The sequence below is a fragment of the Hypanus sabinus genome, chromosome 21, assembly GCF_030144855.1.
Source record: "Hypanus sabinus isolate sHypSab1 chromosome 21, sHypSab1.hap1, whole genome shotgun sequence".
Taxonomy (NCBI): domain Eukaryota; kingdom Metazoa; phylum Chordata; class Chondrichthyes; order Myliobatiformes; family Dasyatidae; genus Hypanus; species Hypanus sabinus.
This window is the reverse complement of record NC_082726.1, coordinates 43,940,176-43,967,052: the sequence shown is the minus strand read 5'-3', so window position 1 is coordinate 43,967,052 and position 26,877 is coordinate 43,940,176. Positions and strand designations below refer to the sequence as shown.

At 39.0% G+C, this 26,877-nt stretch overlaps 1 protein-coding gene across 3 annotated transcripts in view; it reads right to left on the bottom strand.

Annotated features, from left to right (window-relative positions):
- Positions 1-26,877, bottom strand: part of LOC132378993 (inactive ubiquitin carboxyl-terminal hydrolase 54-like) — a 163,447-nt gene that overhangs the window by 58,728 nt on the left and 77,842 nt on the right. For all 3 annotated transcript variants that reach the window (XM_059946420.1, XM_059946421.1, XM_059946422.1), the window contains exons 4-7: positions 16,219-16,353; positions 11,184-11,297; positions 4,367-4,449; positions 2,096-2,201 (exon numbers count right to left, since the gene is read on the bottom strand). In XM_059946420.1, coding sequence (XP_059802403.1) covers positions 2,096-2,201; positions 4,367-4,449; positions 11,184-11,297; positions 16,219-16,353 — 438 coding nt within the window. The remainder of the gene's footprint in view (positions 1-2,095; positions 2,202-4,366; positions 4,450-11,183; positions 11,298-16,218; positions 16,354-26,877) is intronic.

The window sequence follows — 26,877 nt, the reverse complement described above, 5'->3', positions numbered from 1 at the left end:
CGCATGCCGATATATTTTACATGCAATGAATATACTTTAAACACTTCTAATTCTAACTAGAAAATACTATCGAATGAATTACTAAGCAAAAATATTATAAACTAAATAACTGTTGTAAAGACAGCACAGTTACAATATACTGACCTGCTGCCAGAAAGGGAGCACCAGCACTTGCACACAACACAACATTACAGCTCACCAAACCAAGTGCGACCTTGGGAGGACATACACTAGTCCTCACTAGGAGCCAGTGGTGGAAACTGCAAGCAGCTTCAAGTTCCTGAGTGGCAACATGTCAGAGGATCTATCCTTGGCTGGAAGAAGGCAAGACAGTGGCTCCACTATGTGAGGGGTTTGTGGAAACTTGGTAGTCACCAAAGTCTCTTGCTAATTTCTATAGATGTGCGGTGGAGAGCATTCTGACTGACTACATCACAGCCTGATACGGAGCATCCGATGCACAGGATTGCAAGAGACTGCAGAGGGTTATAGATTCAGGCAGCTCCATCATAGGCAGAATGCTCCCCAACATTGATGAGATCTTTCAGAGGCAGTGTCTCAAGAAGGTATCATCTATCACTAAGGACCTTCACGATATGGAACATACAATCTTGTGATTACTACCATCAAGGAGGAGGTACAAGAGCCTGAAGATACACACTCAATAACTCAGGAACAGCTTCTTCCCTTCCTCTTTCTCCTGAACAGTTCAGAAACCCATGAATATGACCCAATTCCTTTTTATTTGCTCTAGTTATGTTTTAATTTATAGGTTTTTATATCCTTGTACTGTAGCAACAACTTCATGTCATACTTCAGTGATGATAGATCTGAAATTGTTTCTGACCCATTGCTATATTCTTAGAATAGAGATAACTTAGGATCAAACTCAGATAAAAATCTGCTATAATTTACAATAATAAGCAGTTAGCTGAATTTAAAGCAACTCCACTGCCCTATGCTGTAAGTGCACTTAACATTAAGTTAACTCCCAGACCAGTATGGTCATCTAATTGTTTTAGGAGAGAAATTGAACATGAGTGAAAAAGTTGGAAACAGACATTTAATTGTAATATTTACAATTGTTTTTGAAAAATTTTTTACAGGAAAAGCATTTGGAAAAATCAACAATAAATATATATTTAATAATATTAAGCACCCTAGGGGTTAGATTAGACAGAAAAACAAATGAAAACAATACTTTTCCCACATGCATAACAAGGCTAAAACTGTACTTTGTTTATGAAAATACTTCAATAAGCTGAAGAAAATTAAACGACCAGATCCCAAACTCTTGTACTTCAGTCCAAACAGTAGACAGGAAAGGCCGCAGCCACTACTGAACTTTTCATTAACAACAATGAGCCACATTCATTGAGATTCTATTCACAGAAATTCTCACTGTCTTCCAATGGAAGCAAATATCACCATGGAGCTGGACCCTTTTAGAACAAAGGAATACCTGCAAGTCTTTAAATTGGATCTGAACAAACTTGTTTTACCACAGCACAGAAAAAAGACAAAGATGCCACACCGCAAGGAAGTTGTAAGATCATCTGGTGATTATTAAGCACTAATACTCCAGACATATATTTATTTTTAAACAGTTCATTAAGGTTTGCCTTATTTGCTTCAATAACAATTTTTAAGTTTTTATACATTTTTCACAGCTCTCAAGTAAACAAAATTAAACTGGAAAAGTGTGGCCAGCTAATCAACTGGAAGTGGATCTGCATGAGGAACCACTGAATTGGATGTCCCCAGGCCAAAAATAAAATTATTTTGATCACTGACCTGAGCGGATCTTCCTAACCAACCATAAAGGACAGCAACCAAAAATCAAGCAGCAGTTTTTAAGCAATTATACAGACACTGTTGTGTTATTTTTTATTCAACATACCCACCAGAACCAGAAACATCACAGCACTTGAAAAATATTTTGTAAGGTAGCAGTTTGTGGAATAGGTGCACAATTACAGAGATAGAGTTAAACTGTTCAACAAATGGACCCTTAAAATGCCAACATCTAAGTGCCACAATTCCTTTGAGGTTAAACCAGAACAATCACTGAGAAACAATTTGAAATGACACATACTGGACAGTTCCGAAGATCACCCATTGTGCTTGCATTCTGCAGAAGCTCCCCAAACATGCCAGGCGTAGGTTTCTCACGTCTTTCCATCATGCGAATTGCTTGATTACTAAACAAAGAGACAAAGAGACAGGAATTGGTTCCCATGAAAGCTGACAAAGGCACGGCAGGATATCCACTGCAGACACACTGACAAGTATATAAATATATTTCCTCAATAAAGAGTTTGGGGATTCATCACGTATTAGACAATGCAATTCTATTCCAATCAGAACCCAGGTAGTTAAGGAGGGCAAACAACACACTTTATGATCAATGCTTACACTTGTGAAACAATTGAGTTTAAACTAGGTGTCACCCTGACCATCAGACAGAATAATGGGCTGAAGGGTAGGTGCATGAAGGAGAGAAGGGGGAGTTGTTGGGGGGGAGGAGAAAGGGGAAGGAGGTGGTGGGGGTTAAAAGGGGAAGGCGGTGGTGGGGGAGAAAGGGGAAGGAGGTGGTGGGGAGGGGGACGTGGGAGTGAGAGCAGTGGAGGAGGGAGGGAGAAGGTGTCGGAGTGAGATGAGGGGGAGATTGGGGAGAAGTGAGGGGTGGGGGAAGGAGGGGTGGGGAGGGTGACGTTTCTTGCAGCCATTGAAAAATATAAAATTGACAACATCATCACACCCCACTCAGTCTGAGATCTGTTTTTGAGGAATGCTGAACTTGGGCAGTTTTGTAGCAGGCTCATTAATTACAATTACCAGAAGATTATGGGAGAAGCACGGGTTCAATGGGCCAAACTTACTAGGCCAGCTATGCATATGGATTAAGCTACTCAAAAGAAAGAGGAAAAAAAAAGTCTCTAACAGTACTGGTCAAATTCTGATGAAATATCCTCAAATTGTAATATTAACTCTGTTCCTCTCTCCATGGATGCCGCATGGATTGCTGATTATTTCCAGAATTCCAAGCAGCAATGTAACTTTTGATAATTTCAGAATTCTGGCATTTGTTTTTGTTCTCATTTGAGAGAACATAATTATAAATGTTAGGATGAATATGTGTCAGTAGTTACACACAGTGTTCATTACTGATGAACCCCATTCATAACCACGACATTGCTTTGTTTCCTTGTACCTTAGCTAAGCTAATAGGTTATATGATTTATTACCTCATTTTAATGTTAAATTAATATGACTGATTCTGTTCTATATTCATTTAATGGCCGCTACCATCTACTTAGCCCACACCAACTACTCTCTCCTCCCAAGATATCCAACTCAAATTTAATTTCATCATACAATACAGTTCTTCCAGTACTTAATCCTTTTCCATTCTTGCTGCTTACTGTGGTAACACCTACTTTCTATTAATTTACTCACCCTTCATTTGTATTGCTTTTGATAACATTTATTTGTCCATTACTGAAGCCTATGACTGACCTCAGTATATTTATAAGTTTTTCTCTATTCTCCAACTTTTCATTCTTTTTCCATTACCTGAGCATTAGTGGACAATCCTTTGTGCCAATTTCTCATCTCACCTCATTCTGTTCTACACCAATCTGGAGTCTCGGTAGTAAGATTCTACCTTTTTTTAAATGACGGTAAACTCGAAAATGATTACAACAGTTGACCTACTCATCCACATAGCAAGCATTTATCTAACTGTTAGTCGTAAATCGATTAACTAACCATCCTTGGCATGCTGGCAAAAGGGGAATGCGCTTGTGCATGGAGTCTTGTCTCTAAAAATTTCCAACGCCTTTTGCCTATTTACTCCTTTGGCGAATTCCACTAATTTTAGAGCACAGCATTGTGCAAGCTGTATCAAGGACTAACTCCACAATATTTAGTAAACAGAGCACAGTCAGCATTTCAAAGACACTCCCCGTTTGAAGGTTTTGAGACAGACTGCCAGTACATACCACAAATATTGCAACACTTATTATAAGGTAAGTTTCTTCTTCATCAGCATGAAAACCTGCTTACAACTACAGCAATTTAAAATGTTTATGATCAAAATTTGATGAGTAGGGTCCTATTTAATGAACACAGACTAGACACTATCTGACTTTTATTCTCATTTATAAATTTGTTTAAGTTGGAGGTTTCTGATTTCAAAATGTGAAATTGTACACTGACTCCTTCACTAGTATGTAAACAGAAACAATGGATACTTTTCGATAAGCTTTCTTATCTTTCATTTATCTGCAGCACTTTAAAGTCATCTTGTGTAAGAATGTTGTAAGGTACAAATTTAATACAATTGATCTTTGTAAAGGCTTACCACAAGGCAGTTGTAGAAATGTAGTTCACCATCTGGATAAAAGGCAGCGGATCAGAAGTTGCTCCACAGCTGGTGCAAACGCACTGCAAGAAAAAATCCATCAAAGAAGGTAAAGTCATTACTAGGTTTCAAACTGATCTAATAATATTCCACAAACTCATGAAGTTAAACATATTTGGAGCATTTGAGTTGCACAAACAAGATTTTAAAAAGCTGTTAACAACTTATGAAGACATCCAATTCCACAATTGAGTAAAAGCAAAAGCTTCCAACTTCATTTGATTTAGAAAAATTTCCAAACCATTTACAAACAAGTAATACATACCTGTATTAAATGTACAAATTAGAAGACCAGTCAGCCCTTCAAATCTATCTCTCCATTTCATAACATGTAGTTCTGACAAGAAATTAAGCAAGCTTCGAACCCCTTAGGATCTTAAAAGACCCTTCTTATTGTTCCAAAAATCTGTAAAGCCAGTAAACTTAGCCATCAATGGGAACTAACCTCCCCACCTTTGAGGGCATCTTCAAAAGATGCCTCTAAAAGGTGTATCTCATATTTCTTATAATTTACAGTATATTTTATATATTGCATTGTACTGCTGCCAGAAAGCAGCAAATTTCATTACATATGTCAGTGATAACAAGCTTGATTCTGAGTCTGTAATCCGTTCCTATTAAGGCACCTTTTTTTTCCTCATCATTAGTCTGATAAGCTTTCCCTGAAACACTTCCAATTCAGTAGCATTCTTCTTTAAATAAGGAGACATACATAGTATTCTCACATATGTGACTGAATAAACTGCTTTCGCATACAAAAGCAATATTTTGCTGGCCCAACATTTTAATTCTGATTCTCATTCCAACATATTGGTTTATGGACTCCTCTTGTGATGAGGCCACCATCAGGGTGCAGGATCAACACCTTATATGCTGTCTGGTTAGCCTCCAACCTGATGGCATGAATATTGCTTTCCATACCCCTCCCCTATTCTTCTTTCCCCCACTCTGACCTCTTCCCTCTTCTCAACTGCCTATTACCTTCCCCGGTGCCCCTCCTCCTTTCCTTTCTCTTATGTTCCACTTATTTCTCCAGTCAGATTCTTTCATCTCTAACTTTCCCATACACCTGGCTTCACCTTCGAGCTATCCTTCTTTCCCTCCCAACCCCCCAACTTTTTATTCTGGCATCTTCTCCCTTTCTTTCCAGTCCTAAAGAAGGATCTCAGCCTGAAAAGTCAACAGTTTATTCATTTCCACAGATGCTGCCTGGCCTGCTGAATTCTTCCAGCATTTTGTGTATCCATACAGTTCTAGGTATACACAGCAGGATGCTGTTAGCTTTCTTTAATTCCTTGTCAGAACTACATGTTAATCGTTTGCAAATCAAACAAGGACATCTAGTGTCTCTGCACCTCAGTGCTCTGCTATCTACTGTCACTTAGATAATTTGTTTTCTTATTCTTTTTCTACCACAACAGCCAATTTCCCATTTTCCCACTTTCTACTTCCATTTGCCAGATTTTTCCCATTTACTCAACATGCCTATACTTACAGTAGCCTCCATATATCCCATTCACAGCTTAATTTCCTATCTATCTCTGTGTTAACAAATTCAGCAACCATAACTTAGCTCAGTTCTTCCAAACTATATGCAAATTGTAAAAGGTCGAGCCATAGGAGACAACAAATACAGTTGGCCCTCTGTATTCGCGGGTGTTTGGTTCTGGACCCCTCGCAGATACCAAGTTCCGCGGATGCTCGTCCCATATATAAAATGGCGTAGTATTTGCATATAACCTACACACATCCTCCCGTATACTTTAAATCATCTCCAGATTACTTATAATACAGATGCAACCATCATAGCTCTTCTTGGGAACGCTGATGCTGGCTCAGCATCAACCGATGCCGATTCTCCCATGATCTTTAAGTTCTTGAGGCTGTAGTGCTCTAACATAGCTAATCAGCCATCCCTTACTAGCCTTAAACTCCATCCTCTTGCTCACAACACAAGTAGCGAACAAACAAGACTCAAGGTGAACAATGCTCGAACAACAAGTAGTACTTTTAACCATCTCTAGATTACAACACTTTACGCTCCCTCTTAGCCTTTGAGGAATTGCTTTGACCATTTAATTGCTTTTTAGGAGCCATTTTTTAACAGAAACAAAGGGTACACACAACACAAGTAGCAACCGAACGAGACGCAAGCTGAACAATGCTCAAACAACAAATACTGGAGAGAGAACTTCCAGGTTTTTTTCAATCCCGATCCGCGGTTGGTTGAATCCGCAGATACGGAGGGCCGACTGTATGTAGCATTTCTTTCTCACAAGATGATGAATCACTGAAATTCTCTGTCCTGGCAAATGACAGAATCATTATGTCATTAAGTACTTAAAGTGGAGATTAATAAATACTTCACAGATCATGGAATAGAAGAGAATAAAGAATTACCACAGTAGAGGAACTTACGCCAGCAGAGAACAGCCATGATCATATTAAATGACAAGGAAGGCATGAATGGGCTTACATCCAATTCTTTTTTGTGTTGAGGCCTCCTGCAATGATTTCCAATTATGTCTTGCCAACCAGCAAAAGAGCGGTTTACACCTACTCTGTTTCCTGTTAACCTTCACCCATGCCAATATGTTACAGTATGTGCTTTTTTTTTGCACAATAATCTCTGTTCCCCTCATATTCCCCTTAAATAGTTCAGCTTTCACCCTTAACCCATGATCCACCCAACCTCAGTGGAAAAAGCCTGCTTGCACTTATCCAATTTACACCCCTATTAATTTTGTATACCTCTATCAAATCTCCCCTTAAGCTTCTACGTTCCAAGGAATGAAGTCATAACCTATTCAACCATTCCCTGTAACTCAAGACCCAGCAACATCATTGTAAACTTTCTGTACATAACACTCCAAAGCAGGCCTCACCAATGTCTTATACAGCTTCAACATGACATCCCATACCTTGATATTCAATACTTTAATTTATGAAGGCCAATGTATAATATGTCTAACACCTTTGACAATAAAAAAGTCAGTTTTATTAGTGTATTTGTATTCTAAATCACATGCATTCATTCTTAGTATTTATTATCTGTCGTGTTTATATTGTGTTTAACTTAATGTAGTGTGGTATCTTGGCTCTGTGATGTTGTCCTTACCACTGCACAAATTAAGCTCCCCATGGAAAATAAAGTGAATTCAACTGAATTGAAAAACTACAATGGACCAAGCACAGATACCTGCAGTAAACCACTAGTCACAGGCCTCCAGTCAGAGAGGTAACTATATAACCATATAACTATTACAGCATGGAAACAGGCCATCTCGGCCCTTCTAGTCTGTGCTGAACGCTTACTCTCACCTAGTCCTACTGACCCGCACTCAGCCCATAACCCTCCATTCTTTTCCTGTCCATATATCTATCCAATTTTACTTTAAATGACAATACCGAACCTGCCTCTCCCACTTCTGCTAGAAGCTCGTTCCACACAGCTACCACTCTCTGAGTAAAGAAATTCCCCCGCGTGTTAAACTTTTGCCCCCTAACTCTCAACTCATGTCCTCGTTTGATTCTCCCCTACTCTCAATGGAAAAAGCCTATCCACGTCAACTCTAACTATCCCCCTCATAATTTTAAATACCACTATCCAATCCCCCTTCAACCTTCTATGCTCCAAAGAATAAAGACCTAACTTGTTCAATCTTCCCCTGTAACTTAGGTGCTGAAACCCAGGAAACCTTCTAGTAAATCTTCTCTGTACTCTCCTCTATTTTGTTGACATCTTTCCTATAATTCGGTGACCAGAACTGCACACAATACTCCAAATTCGGCCTTACCAATGCCTTGTACAATTTTAACATTACATCCCAACTCCTATACTCAATGCTCTGATTTATAAAGGCCAACATACCAAAAGCTTTCTTCACTCCCTATCCACATGAGATTCCACCTTCAGGGAACTATGCAGCATTATTCCTAGATCACTCTGTTCTACTGCATTCTTCAATGCCCTACTATTTACCATGTATGTCCTATTTGGATTATTCCTACCAAAATGTAGCACCTCACAATAATCAGCATTAAACTCCATCTGCCATTGTTCAGCCCACTCTTCTAACTGGCCTAAATCTCTCTGCAAACTTTGAAAACCTACTTCATTATCCACAACGCCACCTACCTTAGTATCATCTGCATACTTACTAATCCAATTTACCACCCCATCATTCAGATCATTAATGTATATGACAAACAACGTTGAACCCATTACGGTCCCTGAGGCACACCACTAGTCACCGGCCTCCAACATGACAAACAGTTATCCACCACTACTCTTTGGCATCTCCCATCCAGCCACTGTTGAATCCATTTTACTACTTCAATATTAATACCTAACCATTGAACCTTTCTAACTAACCTTCCATGCGGAACCCTGTCAAAGGCCTTACTGAAGTCCATATCGACAACATCCACTGCTTTACCCTCGTCAACTTTCCTCGTAACCTCTTCATAAAATTCAATAAGATTTGTCAAACATGACCTTCCACACACAAATCCATGTTGACTGTTTCTAATCAGACCCTGTCTATCCAGATAATTATATATACCATTTACCACCACTCCTTGGCTTCTCCTGCGAAGCCAATGTCGAAACCAATTTACTAGCTCATCTTGAATGTGAAGTGACTGAACCTTCTTGACCAACCTCCAAGGCATTACTTTGATAAAGGCCTTACTAAAGTTCAAGTAGGCAACATCCATTGCTCTGCCTTAGACTATAATCAAGACCTTACCTTTGCTGCCATGTGGATCACTACCGGCCAGAGGCAAATTTTGTTGGCTTTTCTTCCAGTTGGATAGAAATAAAGGGTATCAGTGCAAGGACCTCAACATTTTACAAATTATATAAATTACCTCAAAGAAGCCACAAAAATTATGGTTCCTAAATTCTAACATACTGCATTCACTATTTGAGGAAAGAGGTTGAAGGGCCAATCAAATTGGCTGGTGCACTTTAAAGATAATTGCCATGAAACATTCACCTAGCATTGATAGAAATTAGGTATTTTAAAAAATTTTTACGCTCCAGGACAGTATCTTTTTAAATAACTTAATCTAATGTATACTGCGTCCACCTTAAGGATGTACTGCAGTGAGGGAATTAGCAATAAAGGTTTTTGATTACCACAGAGTCAGCACACTGGGTTTGCATTTTGCTTTCTCTGTAATTCACAAAATGGTGCTTAATCTCAAGAATCACAATTTTAAATGAAAAAAAATGTTAAGAATCACACTCCCTGTGCCAAGTAGTGGAAGAACTTGATTTGATCACAGGTTTGGCAATGTCTGTTTGCATGAGTCACACAAACTTCAGTCACATTAACTGAACTTATGCCAAGCAGTAGCCAAATTTTCCATTGCAAGAAAGATCTCCCAATGCTGATTGAAGGAAGTTGGGTCACAGTCTTAAAAGCAATGTAAATTTGTGATTAATCATTCCTTCTTGGGACACAGTATTGCTAGTAATGCTAGTAGATGTCAATCATAGTAACTTTCCCTGAATTGGTGGTGAAAGGCTATTTTCCTGATTCATGTCAGTGACTTTCACGAGTCAACACTCAGTTGCAAATAGCTTCTTGCACTGGAAAGCCAACAAGCCTCAAGTGAACAAAAGTGCATCTTTTGCAGCCTTGTTTCAACGTGCAAGCATGACGAATGTACAAAGATAACCATCAATACATTTTCTGAAAGGAGCAGTGAACAGTCACTGCTGGAGATGGATGCTGCATTGAGGCCTGACAGTAGAAGATGAACCCAAACTCGGCTCCATTACTTCACACTAATTCAAGACTTGAGCAAGATTTAAATTGTAAAGGCCAAGAGCAGAAAATGAACAGGTGTTCAGCACCATCTACTTGCATTTAACCAGTCTCTTTTCTTGCCACTACTGTCAGAATGGAGTGGTCGGAGTCTTGGACCCATGTCTCCTGGACGAGCCTCACTCACTTCAGTGATGAACTGGCTCTGCAGCTGTGGACTCACTTTTGAGGACTCTGCAGTTCTTATTCCATGCGCTATTTTGTTTATTTTTTTATATACTACTTGCATGCTTTGTCCTCTTTTGCACATTGGATACCTGGCAGTCTTTGTTGTGTGTTTTTCTTTCATGAAATGTATTGTGTTTCTTTTTTTTTGTGAATGCCTGGAAGAAGATGAATCTCAAGGTTGTATAAGGTTATACATACTTTGATAAAAAATTCGAAGTTCGAACTTTGCGCTAGATAATGGTTTAATCTTCATCCTTAATGACTGTATGCAGTTGTATTAAGACAACAACTGTAATAATGGATTGAACAGAGAAGGCCTTTCTTGATAACACCCTAGCGAGGATTTGAGTCTGCTTGGAAATCTTGATGAAATATTCTGCCAACACTGACATTCTGCTCAGGAACTATCTGATAAGATCCACCATCACCTTTTCCTGTAGGGCTTTGAGAATATTCTACACAGACTTATACATGATTGGCTTGCAGCTGAAGCTGCTTCTCTACAAAAATTAATGAATGAGGGACAGATGCATCAATGTGGGCCACAGAGACAGAATGGGGAGGGTTGGAGGGTGGGGGGGGGGGGGGGGAGGGAGAGCTGGAGGCTGCCAAGGTGGGAGAAAAGTGAGGGAGAGAAACAAATCCAAGGAGGGAAAAGAGTAAGCAATTGGAAACAAAGACAAACATGCAAAACATAATGGAAAATAGTTTTAAAACCTGCCCTTAACTTTGGAAAATTGAATTATTCCTACCTGTTCAAACAAAGTCATAGCAAATTTCTGATGAGGAATACAGTGTTTTGCAGTGCAAATATCTTCCTTTGTTTCATCAGCAATGTGAAAGTGTATTCGCATGAGGATGTTTTCCTGTGAAAAATATAAATTATTATTTATTGTACTATGTTCTACATAACAGAAGATAGAATAATCAAATCTGAACTACAATATACCGTTAGTAATGTCTCACATGCTTTCCATCTATGCTGGATTGAGAGTCAAGCTAGCAACTCAGCCTCTTAAAAAAAGACAGGAAGTGCTAAAGGAATGGTATGGTTATCACCTGATGCACCACATGGCATGGAAAGGAACAACAACATCTCCTATAAGGCTACCATCTTAAAGCAGAAGTTTTCACAATTATTACAATGGGTTAGATGCATAAAGCTACATTATGCCAGTTGGGAACCTTGGGTGCATAACTGCAGATATTGATTTGCAATAAATAGGATGCAACTTATTATTCAACGGTGCACAACCGGTAGATATCTACTAATCTCCTTGCCTGATTGAACATTCTGAGTAAGACTGAATTAATGACACAATGCAGCTGTATTGTATTTGCATTGGCTGGTACTGAGTCATAAAGCTGAATAACCTCCTTCCATGTTGTAAACATTCTGTGATAAAAACGAAAACAGTGTTCACAGCAACTTGACAAAAACACCAAACACCAGCATTTACAGCAAATGATAAACTGATACCTGCAAGTAAAACATTCAGTTCATTACAACAGATTAAACAGACTTTCATCTCTTGCCTTCACAAAAACAAGATAGCACCTAATACTTCTATATTGTCATACATATCTTTAATGCAGAAATAGTTCAGCATGTATCTTTTCAATGCACCAACAGATTAATCAATAAAACATTATATTGTTTCAAACTAAAATCCAAAAGTACTCTGAATAGCAAAGTCAGCTAACCATCCAAGTTAGATACATTGATTTTACTTCAAGAAGTGCTTTGATCTAAAGTAAATGTGACAACCAAATTTATTTTAGTAATTAATGGAACAAGGGAAGGACAAAAGAAGCAATACTTTAAAATGGGTCTCAAAATTCCTGAGTGACAGCCCCACTTGATTACATTTGATAAAATATCTAGCCTCATTCCCCGTAAATCTCTGATAACGCATCAGGTGAACCTTTCAAATGATGTTTGGAGTTTGGCCTGGGGAATACTAGCAGCCTCAAAGTTAGGGCAGTGACTGAAACAAGAAAATACAGTTACAAAGAAAAAGTTTGTTAAACCTTTGCAATTACCTGGTTTTCTGCTTTAATTACTCATAAAATGTGGTCTGAGGTTCATCTACGTCACAGTAACAGACAAACACAATCTGCCTAAACTAATAACACACAAATACTTATACTTTTCGCATCTTTATTGGGCACATTGTTTAATTATTCACAGTGCTCGCTGGAAAATGTTTATGGACCCCTGTAGTTAATAACTTGTAGAACCTCTTTCAGCAACAATCACCTACACAAAATGTTTCCTGTAGCTGCTGATCAGACTTGCACAATGACATCGAGGAATTTTAGACCATTCCTCCATACATACAAGACTGTTTCAGTTCATCAATATTTCTGGAAAACCTTGCATGAACAGCCTCGCAGCATCTCAGTTGGGTTAAGGTCTGACTCTGACTTGGCCACTCCAAAGCATGAATTTTCTTCTTTTAAAACCATTCTGTTGTTGATTTACTCTTGTGTTGCAGATCATTGTCTTGTTGCATCATCCAACTTCTATTAAGCTTCAGATGTTGGACCGCTACTCTGACATTCTCCTGTAAAATGGCTTGATACAATTTGGAATTTATTGTTCTCTCAATGATTGCAAGCTGTCCAGACCCTGAGGCAGCAAAGCAACCCCAAACCATGATGCACTTTCCATTACAGTTGGGATGACATTTTGGTGTTAGTGTTCCCTTCAAACATAGTGGTGTGCACTTCTGGCCAAAAGGTTCAACTTTTGTCTCATCTATCGACAGAATATTGTCCCAGAAGCATTATGGAACATCCAGGTGGCATTTTGCAAACTTGAAGCAAGCAGCAATTTTTTTTTTTGGAGAGCAATGATTTCCTCTGTGATGTTATTCAGTGTTTTTCTTATAGCGGACACATGAACAAAGCTTTAGCAAGTTCTAGAGATTGCTGTTACCCTTGGATTCTTTTTCACCTCCTTCAACATTGCACGTTGTGCTCCTGGTGTGATCTTTGCAGGATGACCACTCTGAGGGAGAGTAGCAACAGGACTGAATTTCCTCCATTTGTAGTCAAATTGCCTTATTGTGGACTGATGAACACTCAGGTATTTAGAAATATTTTCATAACCTTTTCCAGCTTCATGCATCTCTAAAAATTCTTCTAAGGTCGTCTGAAAATTGCTTTGATCGAGGCATGGTGCACATTAACAGACCTTTCTTGAGAAGAGCAGACTCTGACAGTAACCTGACTTTGTGTGTCTTTTTTATAGGGCTGGGCTCCTCTACAACACACAACTCCAATCTCATCTCATTGATTGGAACACCTGACTCCAAAAAGCTTTTGTAGAAGGCATTACCCCAGAGGTTCACATACTTTCTTTGAACCTACACTGTGATTGTTTAAATGGCGTACTTAGTACTGGTGAGAAGCAGTACAATTTTTTGTGTGTTGTTAATTTAGGCAGTTTGTGTTTGCCTAATATTGTGACTTAGATGAAGGTCAGATCACATTTTGTCAGTAATTAATGCGGAAAACCAGGTAATTGCAAATGGTTCACAAACTTTTTCTTGCAAATGTATGTATTTAATATTATTTTTCTTAAAACATCTCAATGGTATTAAAGACACACAAATTCCAACAATGCTTGAAAGCCCCACAAGTAGATCACACACTGCAGGTTCAGAACCAGTTGTTTAGACTGAATTCAAACCTATTTTCCTGAACACAACTGTCAAAAACATTCACTGGACATATCCTGCAGATCAGGCTGTTGCTGTGGAGAAAGCAATGGAGTTAATGTTTAAAGTTAGGTGCATAACTTTTCTGAAGAAAGGAAGGTTTGAGCTGGAGTATTAACTCTCTTTTCCAGAAGCTTTCTGATCCATGAGGTATTTCCAGCATTTTCTGTTTGCATTTCCCAATATCTTTGCTTTTAGATAAAATACTGCTTTTTGAGTAACAAATCTACCACTGATGTAAGCACCTGGAGCAACAGGAGAAATTTCTTTCAACGGACTTTCTGCAAGTCAAAGACGCGCAAACACAAAGTTTGCAAATGACATTAAGGAAAGGGAATTCTGCAGATTAATTTAGTTACTTCCAATACTACTTTAATCAACACCTATGGAAAGCTGCAGTGACCATAGTTCGAGCTCATAGGACAAGTTGTTTCAATAATCCCTTTGATAAGCAGATTCTAATTTGGGTCACAGAATAGAGATCTTGAGGTGGGGATTGGTGGGTGGCAGATGTTTTGTCAATTTAAGCCCACTACATCTCCAGAGGGCTCAATGGTGAGACCCTGCAAAGCAGGTGTACCCCCTTTCACATCTGCCCACCCATGGGTCTTTTTAAGGCCCAGCTGCCGTCAGTCCTCTTCATCTATAACCAGTGGCTGCTTCACTCGGTTCTTTTGTTGCTTGCTGCTGTCCCTGGCCTTGGACTCCCAATCCCTTCAGCAATCTGACAATGGAAGTAGCCACAAATCTTCTGCAGCCAACCTCTGCTGGGAAAATCTGCACTTTCCATCCACGCTGCTTAGTATCTGTGGCCAGCTCAATGTATTTTACACATTACCACTCATGTGTCTTGCAAAATGCATCTTCGCAGGACACTGTCAGCTCTGAGAATACTACAGCCTTCAGACTGCTGCAGCACAAGACCAAATATGGTATGAGGGTGGTAGTGGCTATCTCTGGAGGAAATATTAGCTTTTTGTCAAGGTTGACAGCCATGTTCCAGCCACAGGCAGGCTCCAGTATGTCTGACACCAACCCTGTCACTGAGAATGGCACTTTCTGTCCTTGCCAGACAAAGCAGATGATGGTTCTTCCAGTCAGAAGGGGCTTCCAGTTATTATTCAGCCTTTGCTTCTCCACAATGGATGCCAAACATCTGAGGACCTGGTTTTGCCACCATGTGACCCTTCCTTGAGTGAGGTTTACTTTGCAAGATGAGAGGATGTGACTGAGGTTTGCTGTTCTTCCACAGCATGGACATGCTGGGTCTTCACTGAGCCACTGGTTCAGATTTTTAGGAGTTGGGAGAACATCATAAACAGCTCTTATAAGGAAGCTCATCTTTCTTCCTTCCTTTCCCACTAGTCTTTCTAGCTGAATTTTCTTTTCTCACTATTCTCCCACCTTGTCCACTGTCCCTGTTTTGCCTGAGTCACTGCTCTTGCATACCTCATCTGCTCCTCCTGTCACTAACTTCCTCTACCACCATAGTTCACCTTTGCTTTTGTGTTGTCGCCTTTCGTCAAATGGGCCTATTTGAGCCTGTGTCAAGGCCCCCTCTTTCAGATTGCACCTGGCCTACCATGTCTGCAAACCTGAGTGCTGCTTTTGCCTGTTTTACTGACTGTGCTGGACACCACTTCCTCCCTTGTTAAGGTCCTGGGTACAGTATCTTGGACAACACTATCATGAGATTCCGACAGAATCATCTCAAGCCTCACCTTGGCACACTTAAACTCTTCAGTCAGCCCCTTGACAGGCAACTCCAGAACTCCTTTGCCAAAAATTCTAGGACCAATAATTTCCTGACCAGACAGTTCAAATTTAATAATTATACTTCTGTGGGGCAAGGCAAGAAAGCAAAGTAATAAAAAACTGTTATGACAAAAATGTCAAAATGTCTTTTTTTTTGAAAAGCTGATCTGTCAGAGCATGACAAAGACGATTTCTGGAGTTCTTTACCACCCCAATGTAAAAGCGTGGATTTTCCATATTAGCTCCTTTACTGCAAAATGCATCAGCAATTTGTCAAAATAGTGAACCAGGTAGTCATTTAACTTACAAAACATTCTGCTGCGTCATCCATGATCCCCATCTGGAAGCGTTGCTCATCTTGAAAGGTTTTGGCAAGAGCACTCCGCAAAGCATCAGATGGCAGTACCTTTTCTTTGCTGTATTGAAACTGAGTGAAGATTCCCTAAAGGGGAAAATAACAGTCAGTGCATTACATCAGCCACCTTCAATAAATAATGGCACCTAGAAACATTAACTGGGCAGAAAATTTAGGAACACTGGTATACTTTGAAAGTAACCCTAATTTGGAAGAGAATGTAACAGATTGGTTCCAGTAATGACTGCTTTCATCTACAAGGTAAATCACAGAAGTTATGTGTTATCCTCTTTCAAACAAAAAAAAGGTGAGAAGAGATTTGATAGAGGTGTACAAGATTATGACTGGTTTAAACAAGAGGGAAACTATTTCCCATTAGATGCACTTCACCTCTTCCCCTCCAAACATCTCAGGAGTCTTTCCAGGTGAATTAGCAATTTACTTGAGCTTCTTCCAGTATAGTGTATCACATTCAGTGTACACAATGTAATCTCCACTATAGTACAGAAAGCAAATGTAAATTCTCTTCTACAGGGGACTGCTTCCAGCAACAACTATCATGAGTGTAGACCCGGCATGGGCAAACTACGGCCCGGGGGCCATAAGCTTTTTAATCCAGCCCGCAGAACTTGATGAAATTATATTAATAAACCTTGTTAACGTATTTTCCCTGCAATTCTGGCATTTTCCCAATAGATGACGCACTCTATATACATTTGTGGCGACCCATTTCCTGGCACATCCGAACCGGCTCACAATTAGCCAGCGTTCCGGCTAAGGAGATAGCCTGCGGGGATTTGCGAGCACAGAGCTTTGGAGCCTCTGCGCCACGGGGGGCAGGTTGAGGGAGACTTAAAAGTGAGGCTGGGGATTTCGAATAAAGTTTTTTTCTTTGACTGCAGTTACCGAATCCGTGTCGTAATTTTAGCGCTGCATGTAGCACACCGCTACACATTGACCTTTGTTGAGGTGCAGCGTATTACTCCACATTTGCGCTTTATTCTTTGTTCGGCTCGACCTATTTGTGTGAACAGGCGTTCAGCGTCATGAACATCAACAAAGCCAGCCACAGATCCAAGTTAACTGACCCAACACCTCAGATCCATCCTGAGAATCGCCACAACAAAACTAAATCCAGACTTTGATGCGCTGGCTAAAAAGGGAGACCAACAACACTGTTCCCACTGAAATTAAAAATAAGTTTCTTTGTTGTGTTATGTAAAAAATGCATTTGAAAATATTTTTTTCAATAAGCCTTATATGTTACATGTCATTTCTGTTAAGTGATGGACATGAGTAGTGCGCAGGTGCACGTACATTCTCAAAATAAAAAATGCGCTCCAGATCAAATAACGCGCTCCGCATACTGGCACGCTGTCACTGTTCTGTCCTTGTGCTGGTCGTTGTTGAGTTTTGGCACAGGGGACAATTGAATAAGAAGGAGCAGGACAAGTAGACCTACATCTCTTACCGTTTTTGAAATAAAGACAGGGCAGGAGGAGAGTGATGATGATAATATCTTGAAGGATAACAGAATTTTCAGTGCTTTAAAATAATAACTGTTACTATTTAAAAAAAAGCTGTATTTTATTCATTTAATTTTCAGTGTTTTAAAAGTCATTTCAATAAATAGCTAAATACCATAGGACTTCAAAGACAGATATTTTGTTGTAATGCATTTGTTCATTTTCAATTGAAATTAAAGCACATGTTTTCTACATATCCCATGATATTTTATTTTCTCTTATGAGGTGTATTACCAAAACACTCCGTCCATCTGCTCCTGGTCCAGCCTCCCTGTCAAATTTTAGAACCCTTTGTGGCCCACAAGTCAAAAAGTTTGCCCACCCCTGCTGTAGACAGAGAATACAGCAGTGGGCTAAGCATTCATCCTTGATGTACACTTACATTGTCAGTGAAAAGGAGATGTTATTACTGACCCACACTAACTACAGTCTCCTGATAACAAATTTGTTGTTCCAGATACAGAGGGAGATACAGGGGCTTATATTTTGAAGCTTGTTGATTAACACAGAGGGGATAAAGGTGTTAAAGGCCAAACTATAATTGATCAACAGCAGCTAATTGTATATTTTGTCGATGTCGAGGTACTCCAAAGCAGAATTAAGAGTCAACTTGATAGTGTCTGTTGTAGATCTGTTGTGGCAGAAGCCAAGTTGCAGTGGGTCCAGATCCTTGTTCAGTTTGGAGATAATTTTAGCCATTGTCAATGTCTGAAAGCACTCGTCACTGTAAATGTGAGTGCTACTGGGCGCTAGCAGTAGAGGCAACTCTTTCCATTAATAATGCTTAATACTTCATGAGTGTTTCTTACATTTTCACCATCTCCAGCTTTTTCTTTCTACTGACAAGTTTGTCTGAACTCTCCTCTCATTCAAAAGCATGAAAACTAGGAACAGGAGTGAGCCATGCAGTCACTCAAGTCCACTCAGAAAGATAATGTCTTATTGTAGCGGTGTGCTACATGCAGCGCTAAAATTACGACGCGGAGTCGGTAACTGCAGTCGAAGGAAAAACTTTATTCGAAATCTTCAGCCTCACTTTTAAGCCTCCCTCAACCTGCCCCCTGTGGCGCAGAGGCTCCAAAGCTCTGTGCTCGCAAACCCCCGTAGGCTATCTAATTGTGAGCCGGTTTGGATGTGCCAGGAAATGGGTCGCCACATTATCTTCTTTCTTGCATCAGAATATCAGGAGTGGATAATGCAAACCAGGAGCAAAATGAAGATTTATAACAATGGTCATAGTAGTCAAAGGGAGCCAAATCATTAAGTTCTTTGTTTCTCTTTTCACAGCTTTATCAGTGTAGGAAATGGATTTTAAACAGAGATTGTTTACAGTAGCAGGGAAGGAGGCATTACAGACAGTCAGACAAAGGGAATACCTGTTATGCACGCAAACAAAACAAAGTCAGAGAAAATCAAGCTAGATTATTTCAGAAAGCAGTAAAAAACAACCAAGTTTCTGTTGGACTTGAGTCACTTGAAGGGATTTATGCTTTCCATCTTTTGATTATCAGTTCAGAAGTATGATTTCTACTATTTCATAAGGAAATAGGAGCAAGATTTCACAACTATGTTAGGTCAACAATTCTAACCCTTGCCCCTTCAAGATTTCAGATTGAATCAAACTTCAAAGTAAATTTATTATGAAAGTACATATACAGTGGCATGCAAAAGTTTGGGCACCCCTGTCAAAATTTCTATTACTGTGAATAATTAAGTGAGTAGAAGATGAACTGATCTCCAAAAGTCATAAAGTTAAAGATGAAACATTCCTTTCAACATTTTAAGCAAGATTAGTGTATTATTTTTGTTTTGTACAATTTCAGAGTGAAAAGAAGGAAAGGAGCACCATGCAAAAGTTTGGGCACCACAAGAGTTTGAGCTCTCAGAGAACTTTTACCAAGGTCTCAGACTTTATTTAGCTTGTTAGGGCTATGGCTTGATCACAGTCATCAACAGGAAAGGCCAAGTGATGCAAATTTCAAAGCTCTTTCAATATCCTGACTCCTCAAACCTTGTCCCAATAATCAACAGCCATGGGGCTCCTCTAAGCAGCTGCCTAGCACTCTGAAAATTAAAATAAATGATGCCCACAAAGCAGGAGAAGGCTATAAGAAGATAGCAAAGCGTTTTCAGGTAGCCGTTTCCTCAGTTCATAATGTAATCAAGAAATGGCAGTTAACAGGAATGGTGGAGGTCAAGTTGAGGTCTAGAAGACCAAGAAAACGTTCCGAGAGAACTGATTGTAGGATTGCTAGAAAAGCAAATCAAAACCCCCATTTGATTGCAAAAGACCTTCAGGGAGATTTAGCAGACTCTGGAGTGGTGGTGCACTGTTCTTCTGTTCAGTGACACCTGCACAAATATGACCTTCATGGAAGAGTCATCAGAAGAAAACCTTTCCTGCATCTTCACCTCAAAATTCGGCGTCAGAAATTTGCAAAGGAACATCTAAACAAGTCTGATGCATTTTGGAAATAAATCCTGTGGGCTGATGAAGTTAAAATAGAACATTTTGGCCACAGTGAGCAAAGGTATGTTTGGAGAAAAAAGGGTGCAGAATTTCATGAAAATAACATCTCTCCAACTGTTAAGTGGGGGGGGGGGGGGTGGTGGATCGATCATGCTTTGGGCTTGTGCTACAGCCAGTGGCACAGGAAACATTTCACTGGTAGTGGGAAGAATGAATTCAATTAACTACCAGTAAATTCTGGAAGCAAACATCACACCATCTGTAAAAAGGCTGAAGATGAAAAGAGGATGGCTTCTACAACAGGATAATAATAGACAATAGGTGCAGGAGTAGGCCATTCGGCCCTTTGAGCCAGCACCACCATTCACTGTGATCATGGCTGATCATCCACAATCAGTACCCCCTTCCTGCCTTCTCCCCATATCCCTCGACTCCGCTATCTTTAAGATCCTAAACACACCTCAAAATCCACAACAGACTACCTCAAGAGGAACAAGCTGAAGGCTTTGCCCTGGCCGTCACAGGCCCCTGACTTAAACATCATCGAAAATCTGTAGATAGACTTCAAAAGAGCAGTTCATGCAAGATGACCCAAGAATCTCACAGAACTAGAAACCTTTTGCAAGGAAGAATGGGCGAAAATCTCCCAAACAAGAATTGAAGGACTCTTAGCTGGCTACAGATAGTGTTTACAGGCTGTGATACTTGCTAAAGGGAGTGTTACTAAGTACTGACCACGCAGGGTGCCCACACTTTTGCTTCAGGCCCTTTTCCTTTTTTGTTATTTTGAAACTGTAAAAAAGATGGAAATAAAGAAGTAATCTTGCTTAAGATATTAAAGAAATGTGTCATGTTTAACTTTATGCCTTTTGGAAATCAGGTCATCTTTTACTCGCTATTTTTACTTAGCTATTCACAGTAACAGAAATTTTGACCAGAGTGCCCAAACTTTTGCATGCCACTGTATGTCACTAATTTCTACCCTGAGATTCACTGGCATATTCAATAAATCCAATAACCATCATAGAATCAATGAAAGTGCACCAACAAGGCAACCTGTGTGCAAAAGACAACAAACTGTGCAAACACAAAAATAAATATAATAATAAATAAATAAGCAATAAGTATTGAGAATATGAGATGAAGAGCCCTTGAAAGTGAGTTCACAGGTTGTGGGAACAGTTCAGTGATGGGTTAAGTGAAGTTGAGTGACGTTTTCCTCTCTAGTTCCAAGAGCTGGATGGTTGAGGGGTATTAATTGTTCCTGATCTTGGAAGCTGTGTTTTAAAGAGGAAAAATATGAAATATCACATTTGAGTGTCTGACCCATCATCTCCTCCATTATTTCCACCGCCCACTTTCCAAGAAAATCCTCATTCACGCTTTGGCTCTCCTAAAACTAAAACATTCCAATTTTCTGCTAGCTTCCCGCTTATCCTTCATCCCATCCATTTTACATTCTATAAAATCTGTGATCTGCTTGCTGATTTTAATTTTATCTAAAATCTCAACTTCAAAATTTCAATCTCAGTGTTTATATCCCTTTGTGGCTTCATGCCTCCTTATTTATAAGTGCCTCCAGCCCAAAATGTACCAATAAATCCTACCCAGGCAGCAACAGGATTAGCAGCAGAGTAAAACCCAATGGACCTCAAGACTAATCCACATCACAGATGCATCTGCCCACTCGATCAAATCCTTTAATCATCTTACACTTCTCAATTAGATCAACCCTTAATCTACATTCAAGTGAACATAAAACTAGTCTGCTTGAAATTTAACATTTTTGGTCCCAGTATTATTCTGGTAATATTGCATGGAATATATTTGAGGTTATTAAATTTCTATTTTTTCATATTGCAGATCAGCTCATTATTATTCTGGAGATATACATGTTGCAATCATATCCTTCAAGAAAAAATATTAGCACCTAAATTTGCTATCAACAATTGTATTACTTCCATTGATTACAATGAATGAAACTTAAAAGGCCCTATCATTTTCAATTATGTTCTTTCATTGACATTGATTAAGTCAACAACTAGAGTGCCAGCTGTGGCTCTGTAGGTAGTACCCAACTGCAGTTTCAGAAGCTTGTGGCTTCAAATCCACTTCAAAGATTTCAACATAGACGCAGCTGCAATTCTGATGCAATGCGAAGCCAACACTTACTCAGACAGCATCCGAAACATTTATTTTCATTGCCATGTGAAGAAGCTTACTGTACACAAATTATCAGCTGAACAAAGCTAGCACCAGCAGTTCAAGTAATATCAATTACTGTCAAAGAACCAGAACGTGCAGCATACTAATTCAAAGATGAAAACATAATAATTTTTACCAAGAAAAACCAGAATAGAACAAGGTTTAGTTTCAGCACCATGTTACATAAGTACACAGCAAAGGAACAGGCCATTTAAATTCAATTGGTCAATGCCAGTGTTTTTGCTATACACCAATGCTCCGAAGCTACCAGTAGATCATTGCATTTGTCTTGTTTCATCATAAATATATTATCCTCTTCAATTACTCCTACCAGAAGCATTTCATGATCTTGGCACTCTTCACCTGAATTCCGTATTTTTCTCTGGGAAACAAACAATCCTGTGCCTGGATTAAATAGCTCATCCTGACGCACTGAAATTCAATGGCAACAAGAAATCTGTAATAAGGTATCATGTGCTTACTGAAAACACACATCTCCAGTACCTTGAATAATTCAAAGACAATCTTTTCCTCTTCCTAGCATTTCAGTGACATATTAGCTGTGACAGAGATAAATATCAAAGACCAGGAATTCTGCTTAACACAAGTTCATTTAGAAGTAATGGCATCGAGGATAAAAAACATTCTGTTTCTACACTCAGTACATTATGCTCAATTTTACAGCGGAAGTGGATTAAGCAGCAAAATAAAATTCTCTTTGTTTTATTCAATACAACTCCATTAAATAGTAATTCTAGTCAACATTCCAAAAAGGTGATTTAAATTTAATATCATAAACCAAATGCAAGCACAAGTTGGTCAATTGATTAAAAATAGATTTCTGGACATAATCCTGCATGGTACACAATGCTATTACAGTGCCAGCAGTAAGACTGGTGTTCAATTCCATCTGCTGCAAGGAGTTTGTATGTTCTCCATGTGATTGTGTGGGTTACTTCTGGGTACACCAGTTTCATCCCACATTCCAAAGACATATCGTTAGGGTTAATGAGTTGTGGGCATACTATGTTGGCTTCGGAAGTGTAGCGACACTTGCAGGCTGCCCACCACTATCCTCACTGATTTGATTTGACACAAATGATTCACTTCACTGTGTCTTAACATACATGTGATAAATAAAACTAATCTTTAAATCTTATGCATGGGAAGACTAATGTTATACTGATCTTTACTGCAAGGGGGTTGGAGTTGAAACCATACCTGGAATACTGTGTACAGTACTGGTCCTCATATTTTAAAAAAAAGGATGTACTGGCATTGGGAGCAGTCTCAAACAGATAGATGATTGTCCTATCATAAGTGGCTAAAGAAATTAGGTCTGCATTGCACCACGAGTTCACTCCAGTGCAAGGCATAGCTGTAGAATGTTGTATATGTGAATTACCTGGTTTTACACTAATGTCAGAATAATCAAAAATATTAGTAAATCAAGCATGTGAACATTTTGCATTGATTCTAATACATGTTTTATCTCACTTTTGCAGTTTTGTGAAGTTTTCACGTTAAAAATCCCGAAGAAAGCTTCTGGGTCAGGTGACTTTTGAGAAGATGTCTAACTCCCTGCCTAGATTTGCACACAACACAGTGTGAGGACAGTCGAGTGATTTAGTTATCCTAAAAAGACATGACACAGGGTAGATGGCAAGATAATTTCAGTAGAGGGAGATTCTCAACTGAGGGGACATTGATACCAGATTAAAGGCAATGTTAATTACCATGCAATATGCCCATTATACACACATTTGTCATCAGAAACAAAAGTCCGCAGTTATAACATGTTAAGTTTTGGAAAACTGAACCAATATCCTCAAATACATTAAGGAATGCACTATTTCCAAGATGCATTCAAATCTTAACATAAATTTGCATCTATAAACTGATAATCAACACTCCTGGCAACAGAATAAAATACGAGCAGAAGTGAACGACTTGGCTTCTGAAACATTCAGTGCTATCATCTCCGATCTGCCCCATCCCCACTTCTGTGCCAGCTCCCCACAACTCTCAAGTTACCCAATTTCTCAAAAATGGAGTTACTACCTCTTTAAGTGCCCCCAATGTTCCAGCCTCCACAAGCCTCCAAGCTGAAAACTTCTAGAGATACACCAACGTCAATGAGAAGTTCTTACATGCCTTAGTATTAAATGACTACTTGAAGGGTTGAGTGGTTACAAAGAGATTTACATTTATTACAAAAAATAAGGCTTGAAAGTTAAGCATTTTTATAAAATTAAGTTCCTAAATTTAGAATATCAAGCCAGTTTTCTAAAACCTAATATGTCACAAATGCAGGCATTTGCTTCTAGTGACCAAAATAGGAAGAAAAAGGAGCAATTTTTAATTGTAGATTAATTGTAGAAATATGATTGTCCTAAATATATTGATACACAAATCATTCTAAACAGCTTATATAGTTTTCAGCTGTTCTGAAATTTCACCAAAATTAAGCTCATCTTCCTCAATTTGCCTCCTCCAATTTGTTCTGAAGACTGATATCTTGCTGCGCCATCCTCTGGTACCCCATGAAAGCACGTATTAATCTAGTTTTTGACAAAACTATTGGCATTTACTTGCATTACTCTTGTGAATTTAGTGGCAGCTTTGGGATTTTCACAAGTAAAATAACAAACTTCTTAAATTATCTAATGAGACTGCACTGTGTGCAACTCTCTTCAAAGAAACTGGGCAAAATCAGTGAACCAATGCCAAGTTAAATTTTTTAACTAACTAGTCTTACATGAAATGCTGCATTGTTTCAGGAGACTAAAGTGAGTTTGTAATGGCATAACTTACCATAGTTACTGCATAACAACCACCCTGCTTCTATGTACTCATCAGCATTCTTCTGCAGGAATATTTCAAAATGGAACTAAATAACATTAAGTTTACCTAAATGCTGCAATCCTGGTATGTTTTCAAAATGTTAAAAAGGTATTAAAAATGTGTTTTTCCCTCCCGATTTTGTATCTGACAATTATTTAATAAATTCAACCGCTCAGTCTGTTTAATGACTTCACAATTGCTGTATCAATGTGATCATATAAAATTAAGCCTAACAACAATAGGTAATAGGAAAAGGGATTATGAGGTTGCTGGCCACAAATTCTGGGCTATCATTAATACTTTGTTGTCAGGAACCCAACTCAAGCTCAGGGCATTGCACCTTTCCCCTTTTAACATTTCTAGCAGCAAGTACAGACCATCATGAGTGTAAAATCTGGATAGAGAAAATGATGTCATGGCCCTATTCAACCACAAGTAAGAAATTCTGCTAGTTCCTGTTGACGTCTTTGAACTGACAAATAGGTTACCTGCTTATTAATTTGTATGCTGTTTGAAACAATTTATGGTGAACAATTTACTTGCAAACTGTGAATATTCCTCAAAAATAATTTATTAAAATAATTTTTTCAGATGAGATTTTTGAATCACCAAGGCAAAGAAAGGTGGAGGCCAAGTATTGGTAAAAAGATGGGTAGTTAATGGTCAACATGAACAAGGTGGGCCAAAGGACATGCTTCTGCCCTCTATAACTCTAACTGATTTAAAGCCAAAGTAAATCAAAGTTCTATCTCTTAATATTTTTTTTAAGCAAGCCAATCCCCACATGGGTATCAAGGCACTACTGCCCTCCTGCTGGATAAAGTACTGGAATTGGTACTGATAATGGTTCATAACCACCAGTTACCAAAAAATAAATCTCAGTCATGAGCAACAAAGAAAATATAGCAATCAGTTCCAAGGAATAAATAAATGGTTAGAGGAGTAGGTAGTAACTTACTGTTCTTGTCACTATAAAATATTGATTCTTCATTGTGGAGATGGACTTATGTCTTTGAGCTATGGGTGGGGACAAGGCCACCAAGGAAATGCGCTACATTGTCATAGTCTTACAGCAATAGACTTATTGGCCCATTAAGTCTATGCTAACCATTAAGTGTCAATCAGTACCAATACCATTTACCAACACTTGGTTATAACTTGACAATTTCAAAGGACATCCCGATATCTATTAAATGTCATGAACACCTCATTGCACCACTCATTTAGGCAATGCATTCAAGACTACAGCCACACTCTGATCTTCTCTAAACTCTTTACTCTCAAATTAAACCTATCCTCGCTGGTCAGATACTGCTGAAATGAAGAGGAAGTTTCTTACCATTTACTCATGCTTCACACAATTTGATATACCTCTATCAAGTCGCAAACATGTTTCCTTTGCTTGGAAAACTAACCCAGCCTCTCCAGTCTTGACCTTTAAGTGAATTATTCTATGGCAAGGAATATCTCAGCGAACATATTCTTTCTTCCTTGATTGTGACTTCCCGTCTACCAATGTGTTCAGAGTGTGTGACCACATTCCCACACCTCTACTCTCACCCTGCA